Source organism: Bombina bombina, chromosome 12, assembly GCF_027579735.1.
Source record: "Bombina bombina isolate aBomBom1 chromosome 12, aBomBom1.pri, whole genome shotgun sequence".
NCBI classification, from domain to species: domain Eukaryota; kingdom Metazoa; phylum Chordata; class Amphibia; order Anura; family Bombinatoridae; genus Bombina; species Bombina bombina.
The window spans coordinates 37,542,780-37,560,874 of record NC_069510.1 but is presented as its reverse complement, the minus strand read 5'-3'; the positions used below and the strand labels follow the sequence as shown (position 1 = coordinate 37,560,874).

Sequence of the window (18,095 nt, the reverse complement as noted above, 5' to 3'; positions counted from 1 at the left end):
TGATTTTCGAAATGTACAATGTCAGTGCTTTCTTTATTGTAATGTTCTTTGAAACCTCAATAAAGCCTTTAAAAACAAAAACAAAAATAGATATGTATGTTATAAAAGACAGTTGCATTATAATTATAGTATTACATAACTGCATGCCTGTTATGTAATAAAACAATTGTAATGCTAATGCCTTTTGTGACATGAATATAAACTTAAAATAAATGCACTATTAACCCCTTGTCAGGGTGCCAGGAATCAGACTGAGACGAGAAGTGGAAAAATAATCACACCTTTATTAATAACAAAAAATAATAAAAAGTCCACAAGTCAAATAACAAGCCAGGAATCAAAACCAAAGCTGGTAGTCAGACGAGCCGGAATCAGGAACAAGGAGAACAGCAGAGTCAGGAACAAGCCAGGGATCAGGAACCAGGAGGGACGTCAGACAGCCAGGTAATACACAGGAGCTCTCACAAACAGGTCTGAGACAACGCAAGGGCAAAGCATACTGAACAAAGGCCCTTTAAATAATAAGTGATGACATCACAATTCTGAGACTGCATCCTGTCTCACATGGATGATGTACACCAGTCTGGCCATAAAAGGAAGTGCAGGAAATGAGCAGCATCACCCAGAACCAAAGTCAGCAAGAGAGGTGAGTAAAATGGCTGCCAGCAGCACATGGCAAACAAAGCAGGTATATTGGTGGTTAGTTGATTAAGGCCTAATAAATAGTAGCCATCAATAATCACCTAAACAACCCCCATACAGGTATGAGGGGTGGTTAGGAGATTAAGGCCTACAAAATACTAACAATAATTACCTAGTCAACCCACATATAGGTATGGGAGGTGGTTAGGAGATTAAGGCCTAAACTGCCACCTCCAATGCAAACTTTAACTACACTAACACCTAACCGCCCTAAGTTACAAAAATAAAAAAGGCTAAGTACAGTATTCAAAATAATAAAATGTTCTACCTAACACATTCCCCATAAAATAAAAAACCCATCCAAAAAAGCCCCCAAAATCTTATACCCTAACACTAAAATAAATTACAATAACCCTTAAAATTGCCTTTTTCCAGGGCATTGCTCTAAAGTTATTTGAGCTTTTTTTAAAAAAAATAAAAATAAATACAAACTATAAATACAAAATACATCTACATTACAAGTATCCCCCACCCCCAAAATGACAAAAACTAACTCAAAAAACCTTTGCTAGACAATAATAAACAAAAAACAAAAACCCCATTCTTAAAACTAAAAAACACCCCAAAAAAGCCCTAACTAACCCTATTGATAGGGAATCCGGCTCCTCTTGATTCAATGTTGGGCCCTCTTCATCCAGGTGCTGAGGGCAGGGCCGCCAATAGAAATTTTGGGGCCCCTGACTTAACCATTGATAAGGCCCCCCCCTCCTTTGACATGTGCAATTTTTGACCAAGTGACTAAAAACTTTATATGCACTTTATTCTTAAGTGTCTATTTAAACTTGGAAATGTTGTAAAGGTAGTAACATACACACACACAGACACACTCATACACTGAAACACAAACACACACTCACACATAAGGATTCACATATAGACACTCTAGCAGACACGCAAAGAAACACACTCAGACACAGATACCCAAACAGACACTCAGCACACAGAGAGACAACCACATAAAACACAGAAAGACATACATACACACACCCTCACTAAGACATCCACAGAAAACACACAAAGACATACACACACCCTCACAGAGACATCCACAGAAAACACGGACATACATACACACACACACCCTCACAGAGACATCCACAGAAAACACAGACATACACACCCACCCTCACAGAGGCATCCAGAGAAAATACACAAAGACAAACATATACACACACCCTCACAGAGACACCCATAGAAATGCTCAAAGACATATGCACACACCCTCACAGACATCCACAGAAAATGCACAAAGACATACACACCCACCCTCACAGAGAGACCCACAGAAGAAAAATACATACACACTCATAGAGACACAAACCAAAGCACAAAGACATAAACACAGACACCCACAGAAACACTCACAGGAGGAAACATTTATGCACCTTGCATCCCCTAAATCAACAGTGTGTGACATGCATGATAACAATAATTCTGTGAATTCAAAATTGTACATTAAAGGGACAGTCTAGTATAAATTAAACTTTCATTATTCAGATAGGACTTTTAATTTTAATCAACTTTCCAATTTACTTTTATCATCAAATTTGCTTTTTTCTCTTGGTATTCTTAGTTTAAACTAAACATAGGTAGGCTCATGTGCTAATTTCTAAGCCTTTGAGGGCTGCCTCTTATCACATGCTTTTAAATCACTTTTCAACACAAAGAGACAGAAAGTACACGTGGGCCATATAGATAACACTGTGTTCAGGCACAGAAAGTTATTTAAGATTTAGCCCAACACAATGCTAACTGCAAGACAATAGATAATAAACAGTCACAGTCATGTGATCAGGGGGGTGGAAGAAGGTTCCTAGATACAAGGTAATCACAGAGGTAAAAAGTATATTAATATAACTGTGTTGGTTATGCAAAACTGGGGAATGGGTAATAAAGGGATTATCTATATTTTAAAACAATAACAATTCTATGGTAGACTGTCCCTTTAATGATCTGGGTAGATGGCTAGGTGAAGAAAAGTACTTTTAAAATGTTGACATATGTTTGTTGTTTTTTCCCCAACCAAGAGCACCACTTTAGATATAGTATACAAATGTTCCCATCTGTCAGCTGTACTTATGGATTTTGAAAATGCTGTACTCTATATGGTCTTGGTGGAACCATAAGCTGTGGTACTCATACCATTAGATCTGGTCAAATGCAGAATTTAGGCTTCTTGGCATGTATTTCAAAATTAAGTCAGCTGCAGTATAAATGAACAGTTTTAAGTTAACCTGTCTCAGTTCAAACACTGAGCAATCTTAGTCTGAGAGTATAACATTTTATGCAGATGTAAAAATCTTAGATAAAATGCCTCCTTGCATCTGGAAAGTCCTTTTATAAAGGGGCAGTAAACTGGAATGTTATATATAAGTCTGTCTCACACTGTGCATAGTAGTTTAGTGCACACTCAGAAATCCTCTCAAATGCTAATACTTTACACCTTGTAATAACATTTCCCATGCTCAAATAGCACTCTGCTGTAGTACCCACTGGTGGCTGCCAAAATAAATAAAAAAAAAGGTTCCTTTAAATGATGTCATCCAAGATGGTGTCCCTTGAATTCCAATTGGCTGATAAGATTCTATCAGCCAATCGGAATTAAGGTAGGAAAAATCCTATTGGCTGATGCAATCAGCCAATAGAATTAAGCTTGCATTCTATTGGCTGATTGGAACAGCCAATAGAATGCAAGCTCAATCTTATTGGCTGATTGGATCAGCCAATCGGATTGAACTTCAATCCGATTGGCTGATTGCATCAGCCAAAAGGATTTTTCCTACCTTAATTCCAATTGGCTGATAGAATCCTATCAGCCAATCGGAATTCAAAGGACGCCATCTTGGATGACATCATTTAAAGGAACATTCATTCGTCGGGAGTCGTCGGAAGAAGAGGATGCTCCGCGTCGGTTGGCTTCAAGATGGACCCGCTCCGGATGGATGAAGATAGAAGATGCCTCCTGGATGAAGACTTCTGGCCGTCTGGAGGTCCACTTCTGCCCGCATAGGATGAAGACTTCTGCCCGTCTGGAGGACCACTTCTGCCCGGCTGGGTGAAGACGGCTCAAGGTAGGGTGATCTTCAGGGGGTAAGTGTTAGTTTTTTTTTAAGGGGGTATTGGGTGGGTTTTAGAGTAGGGGTGTGTGGGAGGTGGGTTGTAATGTTGGGGGGGATTGTACTTTTTTTACAGGTAAAAGAGCTGATTACTTTGGGGCAATGCCACGCAAAGGGCCTTTTAAGGGCTATTTGTAATGTAGTATAGGGTAAGGCTTTTGTTTATTTTGGGGGGCTTTTTTATTTTATTAGGGGGGTTAGATCAGGTGTAATTAGTTTAACATTTTGTAATTTTCTTATTTTCTGTAATCTTAGTTTTTTTTATTTTCTGTAATTCTAGCTTAAAGAGACAGTCTACTCAAGAATTTTGATTAGACTGCCCCTTTAATTTATACTTAGTATATTTTTATTTTTAAAGTAGTGTTAGTTTTTTGTAATTTAAGAGTAACTTTAGTATTTTGTAAATTAGGTAATTTTCGTTCATTTAGGGGGTGTTAGGCTAGGGGGGGTTAGGCTGGGGGTGTAGGCTAGGGGGGGTTAGGCTAGGTGGGGTTAGGTTAGGGGGGGTTAGGTTAGGGGTTAGGTTTATTGCATTGTGGGCTATGGCGGTTTAGGGGTTAATACTTGATTAGGTTAATTGCGTTGTGGGCTATGGCGGTTTAGGGGTTAATACTTGATTAGGTTAATTGCGTTGTGGGCTATGGCGATTTAGGGGTTAATAATTTAGTTATTACTTGCGGTGTGGGTTTGATGGCGGATATAGGGGTTAATAGTTTAAATAGGCATATTGCGTTGTGGGGGGTTGTCGGTCTAGGGGTTAATACATTTATTATTAGGAGTGAGAGGGGGAATGTGGATATAAGGGTTATACGTGTCGGGCTTATTTTTGGGAGGCATGTTAGACAGTTACGGGAGATTTAGATTTTCTTAGGCGCCGGCAGTTTCAAAAGTGCCGTAAGTCACTGACGACTCCAGAAATTTGTATTTACGCTTATTTCTGGACATCGCTAGTTTATCCCACTTACGCCACTTAGGAAATGCCGGGCCCCATATATGTAATACCCCGATGTGCGAGGTGAAATTATGGGCGGCGCAGGTTTCCACGCTTGCGCCGAAACCTGCGCCGTATATGTGATCGCGCCCCCTCTGTTTAAATAATAGTTACTGCTGATTAAAAAAATAGCATGAGAAATAAATAATAAAGATTTGCATATACCCATTTACTACAATTCTTTATTAAATAAGCAAACAGGCATGCCAGCTACACGGTTAAAAACACTAACTCTCTAAATTTTAAGCCATATTTAATGTTAATATTACGTGAGGATAACAAATATCAGTAATAAAGATACTGCAGTACTCCTACAATCCGGGAGCCATATTTAATGTTAATATTACAATGAAAGTCTAGCTGCAGATTTGCTAATTTAATACCACAGGCTCATTTCCGGTCATTTACAGGTTTATCTGACTCAGGCTCTCTGATGGCTGCTGCTGGTTTTGATCTTGATTTATTTATGGCATTATTTGTAGTTAAGCTCTGCTGGCGGGTAAAACATTCCTCTCAAAATACCCAGGGCAGTTCCTATTCCCTGCTGGGCTGTATTGTCCAACAACATAGAACGTCCCTCTGCCATCGGTGGCTACTCCAACTCCCAGCTGTTTGCTGTCCTTCCAGACCACCTGGGTGAAGTGACCTGTTGCATTAGAGAGAGATTTATCATATAAGATATTATTCTTTTTTGACAATTCCTTATATTTAATTAGACAATGCAAAGGGTATTTTTTTTAAAGGGACATGAAACCCAAATGTTATCTTTCATGATTCAGATAGAGCAGCAATTTTAAGCAACTTTCTCATTTACTCCTATTATCAGTTTTTATTTAAGCTCTTGTTATCTTTATTTGAGAAGCAGAATGTAAGCTTAGGAGTCCACCCATTTTTGGTTCAGAACCTGGTTAGCTCTTGCTGATTGGTGGCTAAATGTCCTAAGCTTACATTCCTGTTTTTCAAATAAATATACCAAGAGAACGAAGAAAAATTGATAATAGGAGTAAATTAGAAAGTTGCTTAAAATTTCATGCTCAATCTGAATCACGAAAGAAAATTTTTGGGTTTCATATCCCTTTAAGATACAATAAACTCAGAATTAGTTTAATTGTTTTATAACGTTTATAATGTATTTGAATCACATGGCAGAGAGTAGTAATATAGATACTGAAAAAGCAACAACAGAACATAATACTCTATTCGTTTAATGATGTACTTAAAGGGACATAAAACCCAAAAAAACATTTCTTTCATGTAATTAACAAGAGTCCATGAGCTAGTGACGTATGGGATATACATTCCTACCAGGAGGGGCAAAGTTTCCCAAACCTTAAAATGCCTATAAATACACCCCTCACCACACCCACAAATCAGTTTTACAAACTTTGCCTCCAAGGGAGGTGGTGAAGTAAGTTTGTGCTAGATTCTACGTTGATATGCGCTCCGCAGCAAGTTGGAGCCCGGTTTTCCTCTCAGCGTGCAGTGAATGTCAGAGGGATGTGAAGAGAGTATTGCCTATTGAATGCAGTGATCTCCTTCTACGGGGTCTATTTCATAAGGTTCTCTGTTATCGGTCGTAGAGATTCATCTCTTACCTCCCTTTTCAGATCGACGATATACTCTTATATTTACCATTACCTCTACTGATTCTCGTTTCAGTACTGGTTTGGCTTTCTACAAACATGTAGATGAGTGTCCTGGGGTAAGTAAGTCTTATTTTCTGTGACACTCTAAGCTATGGTTGGGCACTTTATTTATAAAGTTCTAAATATATGTATTCAAACATTTATTTGCCTTGACTCAGAATGTTCAACTTTCCTTATTTTCAGACAGTCAGTTTCATATTTGGGATTATGCATTGAATTATCATATTTTTCTTACCTCAAAAAATTTGACTTTTTTCCCTGTGGGCTGTTAGGCTCGCGGGGGCTGAAAATGCTTCATTTTATTGCGTCATTCTTGGCGCGGACTTTTTTTGGCGCAAAAATTCTTTTCCGTTTCCGGCGTCATACGTGTCGCCGGAAGTTGCGTCATTTTTTGACGTTATTTTGCGCCAAAAATGTCGGCGTTCCGGATGTGGCGTCATTTTTGGCGCCAAAAGCATTTAGGCGCCAAATAATGTGGGCGTCTTATTTGGCGCTAAAAAATATGGGCGTCGCTTTTGTCTCCACATTATTTCAGTCTCATTTTTCATTTGCTTCTGGTTGCTAGAAGCTTGATATTTGGCATTCTTTCCCATTCCTGAAACTGTCTTATAAGGAATTTGATCTATTTTGCTTTATATGTTGTTTTTTCTCTTACATATTGCAAGATGTCTCACGTTGCATCTGAGCCAGAAGATACTACAGGAAAATCACTGCCTGCTGGATCTACCAAAGCTAAGTGTATCTGCTGTAAACTTTTGGTAGCTATTCCTCCAGCTGTTGTTTGTAATAATTGTCATGACAAACTTGTTAAAGCAGATAATATTTCCTTTAGTAATGTACCATTGCCTGTTGCAGTTCCCTCAACATCTAAGGTGCAGAATGTTCCTGATAACATAAGAGATTTTGTTTCTGAATCCATAAAGAAGGCTTTGTCTGTTATTTCTCCTTCTAGTAAACGTAAAAAGTCTTTTAAATCTTCTCTCTCTACAGATGAATTTTTAAATGAACACCATCATTCTGTTTCTTTGGACTCTTCTGGTTCAGAGGATTCTATCTCAGAGATTGATGCTGATAAATCTTCATATTTATTTAAGATGGAATTTATTCGCTCTTTACTTAAGAAGTACTAATTGCTTTAGAAATAGAGGATTCTAGTCCTCTTGATACTAATTCTATACGTTTGGATAAGGTTTTTAAAGCTCCTGCGGTTATTCCAGAAGTTTTTCCTGTTCCTAATGCTATTTCTGCAGTAATTTCCAAAGAATGGGATAAATTAGGTAATTCATTTACTCCTTCTAAACGTTTTAAGCAATTATATCCTGTTCCGCCTGACAGGTTAGAATTTTGGGACAAAATCCCTAAAGTTGATGGGGCTATTTCTACCCTTGCTAAACGTACTACCATTCCTACGTCAGATGGTACCTCGTTTAAGGATCCTTTAGATAGAAAAATTGAATCTTTTCTAAGAAAAGCTTATCTGTGTTCAGGTAATCTTCTTAGACCTGCTATATCATTGGCTGATGTTGCTGCAGCTTCAACTTTTTGGTTGGAAACTCTAGCGCAACAAGTAACAAATCGTGATTCTCATGATATTATTATTCTTCTCCAGCATGCTAATAATTTTATCTGTGATGCCATTTTTTGATATTATTAGAGTTGATGTTAGGTTTATGTCTCTGGCTATCTTAGCCAGAAGAGCTTTATGGCTTAAGACTTGGAATGCTGATATGGCTTCTAAATCAACTCTACTTTCCATTTCTTTCCAGGGAAACAAATTATTTGGTTCTCAGTTGGATTCTATTATTTCAACTGTTACTGGTGGGAAAGGAACTTTTTTACCACAGGATAAAAAATCTAAAGGTAAAAACAGGGCTAACAATCGTTTTCGTTCCTTTCGTTTCAACAAAGAACAAAAGCCTGATCCTTCGTCCTCAGGAGCAGTTTCAGTTTGGAAACCATCTCCAGTCTGGAATAAATCCAAGCCTGCTAGAAAGGCAAAGCCTGCTTCTAAGTTCACATGAAGGTACGGCCCTCATTCCAGTTCAGCTGGTAGGGGGCAGGTTACGTTTTTTCAAAGAAATTTGGATCAATTCTGTTCACAATCTTTGGATTCAGAACATTGTTTCAGAAGGGTACAGAATTGGTTTCAAGATGAGACCTCCTGCAAAGAGATTTTTTCTTTCCCGTGTCCCAGTAAATCCAGTGAAAGCTCAAGCATTTCTGAATTGTGTTTCAGATCTAGAGTTGGCTGGAGTAATTATGCCAGTTCCAGTTCCGGAACAGGGGATGGGGTTTTATTCAAATCTCTTCATTGTACCAAAGAAGGAGAATTCCTTCAGACCAGTTCTGGATCTAAAATTATTGAATCGTTATGTAAGGATACCAACGTTCAAGATGGTTACTGTAAGGACTATATTGCCTTTTGTTCAGCAAGGGAATTATATGTCCACAATAGATTTACAGGATGCATATCTGCATATTCCGATTCATTCAGATTTAGCAGAGTCTCATACGAATCGACTTGTGTTGTTTCTTCAAGATCATGGTTGGAGGATCAATTTACCAAAAAGTTCTTTGATTCCTCAAACAAGGGTAACCTTTCTAGGTTTCCAGATAGATTCAGTGTCCATGACTCTGTCTTTAACAGACAAGAGACGTCTAAAATTGATTACAGCTTGTCGAAACCTTCAGTCTCAATCATTCCCTTCGGTAGCCCTATGCATGGAAATTCTAGGTCTTATGACTGCTGCATCGGACGCGATCCCCTTTGCTCGTTTTCACATGCGACCTCTTCAGCTCTGTATGCTGAACCAATGGTGCAGGGATTACACGAAGATATATCAATTAATATCTTTAAAACCGATTGTTCGTCACTCTCTAACGTGGTGGACAGATCACCATCGTTTAATTCAGGGGGCTTCTTTTGCTCTTCCGACCTGGACTGTAATTTCAACAGATGCAAGTCTCACAGGTTGGGGAGCTGTGTGGGGATCTCTGACGGCACAAGGAGTTTGGGAATCTCAGGAGGTGAGATTACCGATCAATATTTTGGAACTCCGTGCAATTTCAGAGCTCTTCAGTTTTGGCCTCTTCTGAAGAGAGAATCGTTCATTTGTTTTCAGACAGACAATGTCACAACTGTGGCATACATCAATCATCAAGGAGGGACTCACAGTCCTCTGGCTATGAAGAAGTATCTCGAATTTTGGTTTGGGCGGAATCCAGCTCCTGTCTAATCTCTGCGGTTCATATCCCAGGTGTAGACAATTGGGAAGCGGATTATCTCAGTCGCCAAACGTTGCATCCGGGCGAATGGTCTCTTCACCCAGAGGTATTTCTTCAGATTGTTCAAATGTGGGGGCTCCCAGAGATAGATCTGATGGCCTCTCATCTAAACAAGAAACTTCCCAGGTATCTGTCCAGATCTGAGGGAATGCTCGTTTGTTCTGCTAATAGCTCCGGCATGGCCTCACAGGTTTTGGTATGCGGATCTTGTCCGGATGGCATCTTGCCAACCATGGACTCTTCCGTTAAGACCAGACCTTCTGTCGCAAGGTCCTTTTTTCCATCCGGATCTGAAATCCTTAAATTTAAAGGTATGGAGATTGAACGCTTGATTCTTGGTCAAAGAGGTTTCTCTGACTCCGTGATTAATACTATGTTACAGGCTCGTAAATCTGTATCTCGAGAGATATATTATAGAGTCTGGAAGACTTATATTTCTTGGTGTCTTTCTCATCATTTTTCTTGGCATTCTTTTAGAATACCGAGAATTTTACAGTTTCTTCAGGATGGTTTAGATAAGGGTTTGTCCGCAAGTTCTTTGAAAGGACAAATCTCCGCTCTTTCTGTTCTTTTTCACAGAAAGATTGCTATTCTTCCTGATATTCATTGTTTTGTACAAGCTTTGGTTCGTATAAAACCTGTCATTAAGTCAATTTCTCCTCCTTGGAGTTTGAATTTGGTTCTGGGAGCTCTTCAAGCTCCTCCGTTTGAACCTATGCATTCATTGGACATTAAATTACTTTCTTGGAAAGTTTTGTTCCTTTTGGCCATCTCTTCTGCTAGAAGAGTTTCTGAATTATCTGCTCTTTCTTGTCAGTCTCCTTTTCTGATTTTTCATCAGGATAAGGCGGTGTTGCGAACTTCTTTTGAATTTTTACCTAAAGTTGTGAATTCCAACAACATTAGTAGAGAAATTGTGGTTCCTTCATTATGTCCTAATCCTAAGAATTCTAAGGAGAAATCGTTGCATTCTTTGGATGTTGTTAGAGCTTTGAAATATTATGTTGAAGCTACGAAATCTTTCCGTAAGACTTCTAGTCTATTTGTTATCTTTTCCGGTTCTAGGAAAGGCCAGAAAGCTTCTGCCATTTCTTTGGCATCTTGGTTGAAATCTTTAATTCATCTTGCCTATGTTGAGTCGGGTAAAATTCCGCCTCAGAGAATTACAGCTCATTCTACTAGGTCAGTATCTACTTCCTGGGCGTTTAGGAATGAAGCTTCGGTTGACCAGATCTGCAAAGCAGCAACTTGGTCCTCTTTGCATACTTTTACTAAATTCTACCATTTTGATGTATTTTCTTCTTCTGAAGCAGTTTTTGGTAGAAAAGTTCTTCAGGCAGCGGTTTCAGTTTGAATCTTCTGCTTATGTTTTTCGTTAAACTTTATTTTGGGTGTGGATTATTTTCAGCAGGAATTGGCTGTCTTTATTTTATCCCTCCCTCTCTAGTGACTCTTGTGTGGAAAGATCCACATCTTGGGTAGTCATTATCCCATACGTCACTAGCTCATGGACTCTTGTTAATTACATGAAAGAAAACATAATTTATTTAAGAACTTACCTGATAAATTCATTTCTTTCATATTAACAAGAGTCCATGAGGCCCGCCCTTTTTTGTGGTGGTTATGATTTTTTTGTATAAAGCACAATTATTCCAATTCCTTATTTTATATGCTTCGCACTTTTTTTCTTATCACCCCACTTCTTGGCTATTCGTTAAACTGATTTGTGGGTGTGGTGAGGGGTGTATTTATAGGCATTTTAAGGTTTGGGAAACTTTGCCCCTCCTGGTAGGAATGTATATCCCATACGTCACTAGCTCATGGACTCTTGTTAATATGAAAGAAATGAATTTATCAGGTAAGTTCTTACATAAATTATGTTTTTTCATGATTCAGATAGAGCCTGCAACTTTAAACAACTTTCCAAGTTACTTTTACTCTCTTGGTATCCTTGGCTGAACAGCATACCTAGGTAGGCTCAGGAGCAGTAATGCACTATTGGGAGCTAGCTGCTGATTGGTGACTACACCTCAATGCCTCTTGCTATTGGCTCACCCGATGTGCTCAGCTAGCTCCCAATAGTCCATTGCTGCATCTTCAACAAAAGATACCAAGAGAATGAAGGAAATTTGATAACAGAAGAAAACTGGAAAGTTATTTAATTTATTGAGTGCTAAGCTGGATTTAATTTTTTTTCTGTTTTTTACTATTTCCCCAAAAAATTATTTTTGACTTTTCCCCCCTCCTCATATCCCCAAGACTTATAACATTGGAAAGGTTAAGTGATTACCTTTCCAATGGTGGGTCTTGTGGATCTGTAGCTGCTTAGATGCCTGAGATACAGGCTTCTAAGCAGCTTGCCCACTTTCCCTATACTTTGTATTGTCAATTTTAAATAAAGTTGGGCAGTGACATCATCACGTCATTGCGCATGACGTCACCGCACGTAACGGGAAGCCCCAGTGATGCCTGTCACTATACAGGCCGATCACTAGAGTCGGTAGGAGCCCCCAGATTGCAAAAAAGGTGGTTGAGTGCTAGCGACGGCTCTAAACCGTCGTTAGCACTCAAGGGGTTAAAGGGATATGAAACGAAAAACTTATCTTTCTTTCATGTAATTAGCAAGAGTCCATGAGCTAGTGACGTATGGGATATACATTCCTACCAGGAGGGGCAAAGTTTCCCAAACCTCAAAATGCCTATAAATATACCCCTCACCACACCCACAAATCAGTTTTACAAACTTTGCCTCCTATGGAGGTGGTGAAGTAAGTTTGTGCTAGATTCTACGTTGATATGCGCTCCGCAGCAGGTTGGAGCCCGGTTTTCCTCTCAGCGTGCAGTGAATGTCAGAGGGATGTGAAGAGAGTATTGCCTGTTTGAATTCAATGATCTCCTTCTACGGGGTCTATTTCATAGGTTCTCTGATATCGGTCGTAGAGATTCATCTCTTACCTCCCTTTTCAGATCGACGATATACTCTTATATATACCATTACCTCTACTGATTCTCGTTTCAGTACTGGTTTGGCTTTCTACTACAGGTAGATGAGTGTCCTGGGGTAAGTAAGTCTTATTTTCTGTGACACTCTAAAGCTATGGTTGGGCACTTTTTTATAAAGTTCTAAATATATATATTCAAACATTTATTTGCCTTGACTCAGGATGTTCAACATTCCTTTCTTTCAGACAGTCAGTTTCATATTTGGGATAATGCATTTGAATCAATTATTTTTTCTTACCTTAAAAATTTGACTTTTTCCCTGTGGGCTGTTAGGCTCGCGGGGGCTGAAAATGCTTCATTTTATTGCGTCATTCTTGGCGCGGACTTTTTTGGCGCAAAAAATCTTTTCTGTTTCCGGCGTCATACGTGTCGCCGGAAGTTGCGTCATTTTTTGACGTTCTTTTGCGCCAAAAATGTTGGCGTTCCAGATGTGGCGTCATTTTTGGCGCCAAAAGCATTTAGGTGCCAAATAATGTGGGCGTCTTATTTGGCGCTAAAAAGATATGGGCGTCGCTTTTGTCTCCACATTATTTAAGTCTCATTTTTCATTGCTTCTGGTTGCTAGAAGCTTGTTCTTTTGCATTTTTTCCCATTCCTGAAACTGTCATTTAAGGAATTTGATCAATTTTGCTCCATATGTTGTTTTTTCTCTTACATATTGCAAGATGTCTCACGTTGCATCTGAGTCAGAAGATACTTCAGGAAAATCGCTGCCTGGTGCTGGAACTACCAAAGCTAAGTGTATCTGCTGTAAACTTTTGGTAATAAATTTAAAAAAGTGGATTGGTGCGCGCTAAGGATGGTATTGCTAAACACTTACTCTAAAGATACAATCTCTGCTTGTATCAGACACAAATATATGACCAATAACGAAGCCTAAGCCTCAAGATAGAGAAAGTGCGCTGACAAGCTAAAAGTATACACACCACATTAAAGGATATTTACATTTATTAAATGAAATAGACAAATTACATCAAAAATATATAGAAATTAGCGGTAGGGACGTCTCCCTTGTATAAAAAATAATACTAGTCCGTGCAAATATTTGCAAATAGCAGCTAACAATTAGTAGGATGTAAATAAATGTTAAAAAACAAATGTTAAAAAACAATCAATCTTAAATATATGGCATAACATTGATACTATTCATAAAAGCAAGGATTATTAATAAAAACAAGCACCAAGTCCAGAAATATAATCACAGTGTAGATGGCCGTGTGCAAATGAGCATCAATATTGTAGCATTACGGCTTGAATTCGTAACAAATTGGTGCCACAAACAGATACAATGTACTGTACCGTGAATCAAGAAGGTACTTGGAGGGTGTTACCGAGGAAAGGGAATCTTACGGTCAAAGCTTGGACCTCGGCTGCAGTGACTGCCGTTCCTGGAAAGTTGCAGTGTACAGACCTCTGCACATGTGAGTCGGCGTCTGACGTCACAAACTTCCGCTCTTCTCAGGTAATGGGTTGTTGTTCCAGCAGCGTGAGAAAGAAAACAGCTGATTGCTGTGTGCTGATGAGAACTTGTTGCAAGAGCAGATTTAACTGCTGTAGATGTATCCGTTGTTCCAATAAGCGACGCGTTTCGCCCTCCCTTGGGCTTTATCAAGATAAAGCCCAAGGGAGGGCGAAACGCGTCGCTTGCATATGTGACACTGTGACACTGTATCTTTGAAACACTAAGGGATATCTCAGTACAGCCTGTACTGCAACTTTAACCCGGGTTACCAGTATCTTTGTATATCCCAAGGTAAGGGATAACTTGTGCCCTACCAGTTTATTGGAACAACGGATACATCTACAGCAGTTAAATCTGCTCTTGCAACAAGTTCTCATCAGCACACAGCAATCAGCTGTTTTCTTTCTCACGCTGCTGGAACAACAACCCATTACCTGAGAAGAGCGGAAGTTTGTGACGTCAGACGCCGACTCACATGTGCAGAGGTCTGTACACTGCAACTTTCCAGGAACGGCAGTCACTGCAGCCGAGGTCCAAGCTTTGACCGTAAGATTCCCTTTCCTCGGTAACACCCTCCAAGTACCTTCTTGATTCACGGTACAGTACATTGTATCTGTTTGTGGCACCAATTTGTTACGAATTCAAGCCGTAATGCTACAATATTGATGCTCATTTGCACACGGCCATCTACACTGTGATTATATTTCTGGACTTGGTGCTTGTTTTTATTAATAATCCTTGCTTTTATGAATAGTATCAATGTTATGCCATATATTTAAGATTGATTGTTTTTTAACATTTGTTTTTTAACATTTATTTACATCCTACTAATTGTTAGCTGCTATTTGCAAATATTTGCACGGACTAGTATTATTTTTTATACAAGGGAGACGTCCCTACCGCTAATTTCTATATATTTTTGATGTAATTTGTCTATTTCATTTAATAAATGTAAATATCCTTTAATGTGGTGTGTATACTTTTAGCTTGTCAGCGCACTTTCTCTATCTTGAGGCTTAGGCTTCGTTATTGGTCGTAAACTTTTGGTAGCTGTTCCTCCAGCTGTTGTTTGTATTAAATGTTATGACAAACTTGTTAATGCAGAAAATATTTCCTTTAGTAAAGTACCATTACCTGTTGCAGTTCCATCAACATCTAATGTTCAGAGTGTTCCTGATAACATAAGAGATTTTGTTTCTGAATCCATTAAAAAGGCTATGTCTGTTATTCCTCCTTCTAGTAAACATAAAAAATCTTTTAAAACTTCTCTTTATCCAGATGAATTTTTAAATGAACATCATCATTCTGATTCTAATGATTCTTCTGGTTCAGAGGACTCTGTCTCAGAGGTTGATGCTGATAAATCTTCATATTTATTTAAAATGGAATTTATTCGTTCTTTACTTAAAGAAGTCCTAATTGCATTAGAAATTGAGGATTCTGGTCCTCTTGATACTAAATCTAAACGTTTAGACAAGGTCTTTAAATCTCCTGTAGTTATTCAAGAAGTTTTTCCTGTTCCGGGTGCTATTTCTGAAGTAATTTCCAGAGAATGGAATAATTTGGGTAATTCATTTACTCCTTCTAAACGTTTTAAGCAATTATATCCTGTGCCGTCCGACAGATTAGAGTTTTGGGACAAAATCCCTAAAGTTGATGGGGCTATCTCTACCCTTGCTAAACGTACTACTATTCCTACGGCAGATGGTACTTCCTTTAAGGATCCTTTAGATAGGAAAATTGAATCCTTTCTAAGAAAAGCTTATTTGTGTTCAGGTAATCTTCTTAGACCTGCTATATCTTTGGCGAATGTTGCTGCAGCTTCAACTTTTTGGTTGGAAACTTTAGCGCAACAAGTAACAGATCATGATTCTCATAACATTATTATTCTTCTTCAACATGCTAATAATTTTATCTGTGATGCCATTTTTGATATTATCAGAGTTGATGTCAGGTTTATGTCTCTAGCTATTTTAGCTAGAAGAGCTTTATGGCTTAAAACTTGGAATGCTGATATGTCTTCTAAATCGACTCTACTTTCCCTTTCTTTCCAGGGTAATAAATTATTTGGTTCTCAGTTGGATTCTATTATCTCAACTGTTACTGGTGGGAAAGGAACTTTTTTACCGCTGGATAAAAGATCTAAGGGTAAAAACAGGGCTAATAATCGTTTTCATTCCTTTCGTTTCAACAAAGAACAAAAGCCTGATCCTTCATCCTCAGGAGCAGTTTCAGTTTGGAAACCATCTCCAGTCTGGAATAAATCCAAGCCTTCTAGAAAAGCAAAGCCAGCTTCTAAGTCCACATGAAGGTGCGGCCCTCATTCCAGCTCAGCTGGTAGGGGGCAGATTACGTTTTTTCAAAGAAATTTGGATCGATTCTGTTCACAATCTTTGGATTCAGAACATTGTTTCAGAAGGGTACAGAATTGGTTTCAAGATAAGACCTCCTGCAAAGAGATTTTTTCTTTCCCGTGTCCCAGTAAACCCAGCGAAAGCTCAAGCATTTCTGAAATGTGTTTCAGATCTAGAGTTGGCTGGAGTAATTATGCCAGTTCCAGTTCTGGAACAGGGGCTGGGGTTTTATTCGAATCTCTTCATTGTACCAAAGAAGGAGAATTCCTTCAGACCAGTTCTGGATCTAAAAATATTGAATCGTTATGTAAGGATACCAACATTCAAAATGGTAACTATAAGGACTATCCTGCCTTTTGTTCAGCAAGGGCATTTTATGTCTACAATAGATTTACAGGATGCATATCTGCATATTCCGATTCATCCAGCTCACTATCAGTTTCTGAGATTCTCTTTCCTGGACAAGCATTACCAGTTTGTGGCTCTGCCGTTTGGCCTAGCAACAGCTCCAAGAATTTTTACAAAGGTTCTCGGTGCCCTTCTGTCTGTAATCAGAGAACAGGGTATTGTGGTATTTCCTTATTTGGACGATATCTTGGTACTTGCTCAGTCTTCACATTTAGCAGAATCTCATACGAATCGACTTGTGTTGTTTCTTCAAGATCATGGTTGGAGGATCAATTCACTAAAAAGTTAATTGATTCCTCAGACAAGGGTAACCTTTTTGGGTTTCCAGATAGATTCAGTGTCCATGACTCTGTCTTTGACAGACAAGAGACGTCTAAAATTGATTTCAGCTTGTCGAAACCTTCAGTCACAATCATTCCCTTCGGTAGCCTTTTGCATGGAAATTCTAGGTCTTATGACTGCTGCATCGGACGCGATCCCCTTTGCTCTTTTTCACATGCGACCTCTTCAGCTCTGTATGCTGAACCAATGGTGCAGGGATTACACAAAGATATCTCAATTAATATCTTTAAAACCGATTGTACGACACTCTCTGACGTGGTGGACAGATCACCATCGTTTAGTTCAGGGGGCTTCTTTTGTTCTTCCGACCTGGACTGTAATTTCAACAGATGCAAGTCTTACAGGTTGGGGAGCTGTGTGGGGGTCTCTGACGGCACAAGGGGTTTGGGAATCTCAGGAGGTGAGATTACGATCAATATTCTGGAACTCCGTGCAATTTTCAGAGCTCTTCAGTCTTGGCCTCTTCTGAAGAGAGAATCGTTCATTTGTTTTCAGACAGACAATGTCACAACTGTGGCATACATCAATCATCAGGGAGGGACTCACAGTCCTCTGGCTATGAAAGAAGTATCTCGAATTTTGGTTTGGGCGGAATCCAGCTTTTGTCTAATTTCTGCGGTTCATATCCAAGGTATAGACAATTGGGAAGCGTATTATCTCAGTCGCCAAACGTTGCATCCGGGCGAATGGTCTCTTCACCCAGAGGTATTTCTTCAGATTGTTCAAATGTGGGAACTTCCAGAAATAGATCTGATGGCTTCTCATCTAAACAAGAAACTTCCCAGG

General features: G+C 39.0%; 1 protein-coding gene across 1 annotated transcript in view; it reads right to left on the bottom strand.

Moving 5' to 3' along the window:
- LOC128642647 (Golgi-associated plant pathogenesis-related protein 1-like) overlaps positions 1-18,095 on the bottom strand; it is a 93,268-nt gene that overhangs the window by 63,526 nt on the left and 11,647 nt on the right. Inside the window, exon 3 of the mRNA XM_053695429.1 lies at positions 5,332-5,455. Coding sequence (XP_053551404.1) covers positions 5,332-5,455 — 124 coding nt within the window. The remainder of the gene's footprint in view (positions 1-5,331; positions 5,456-18,095) is intronic.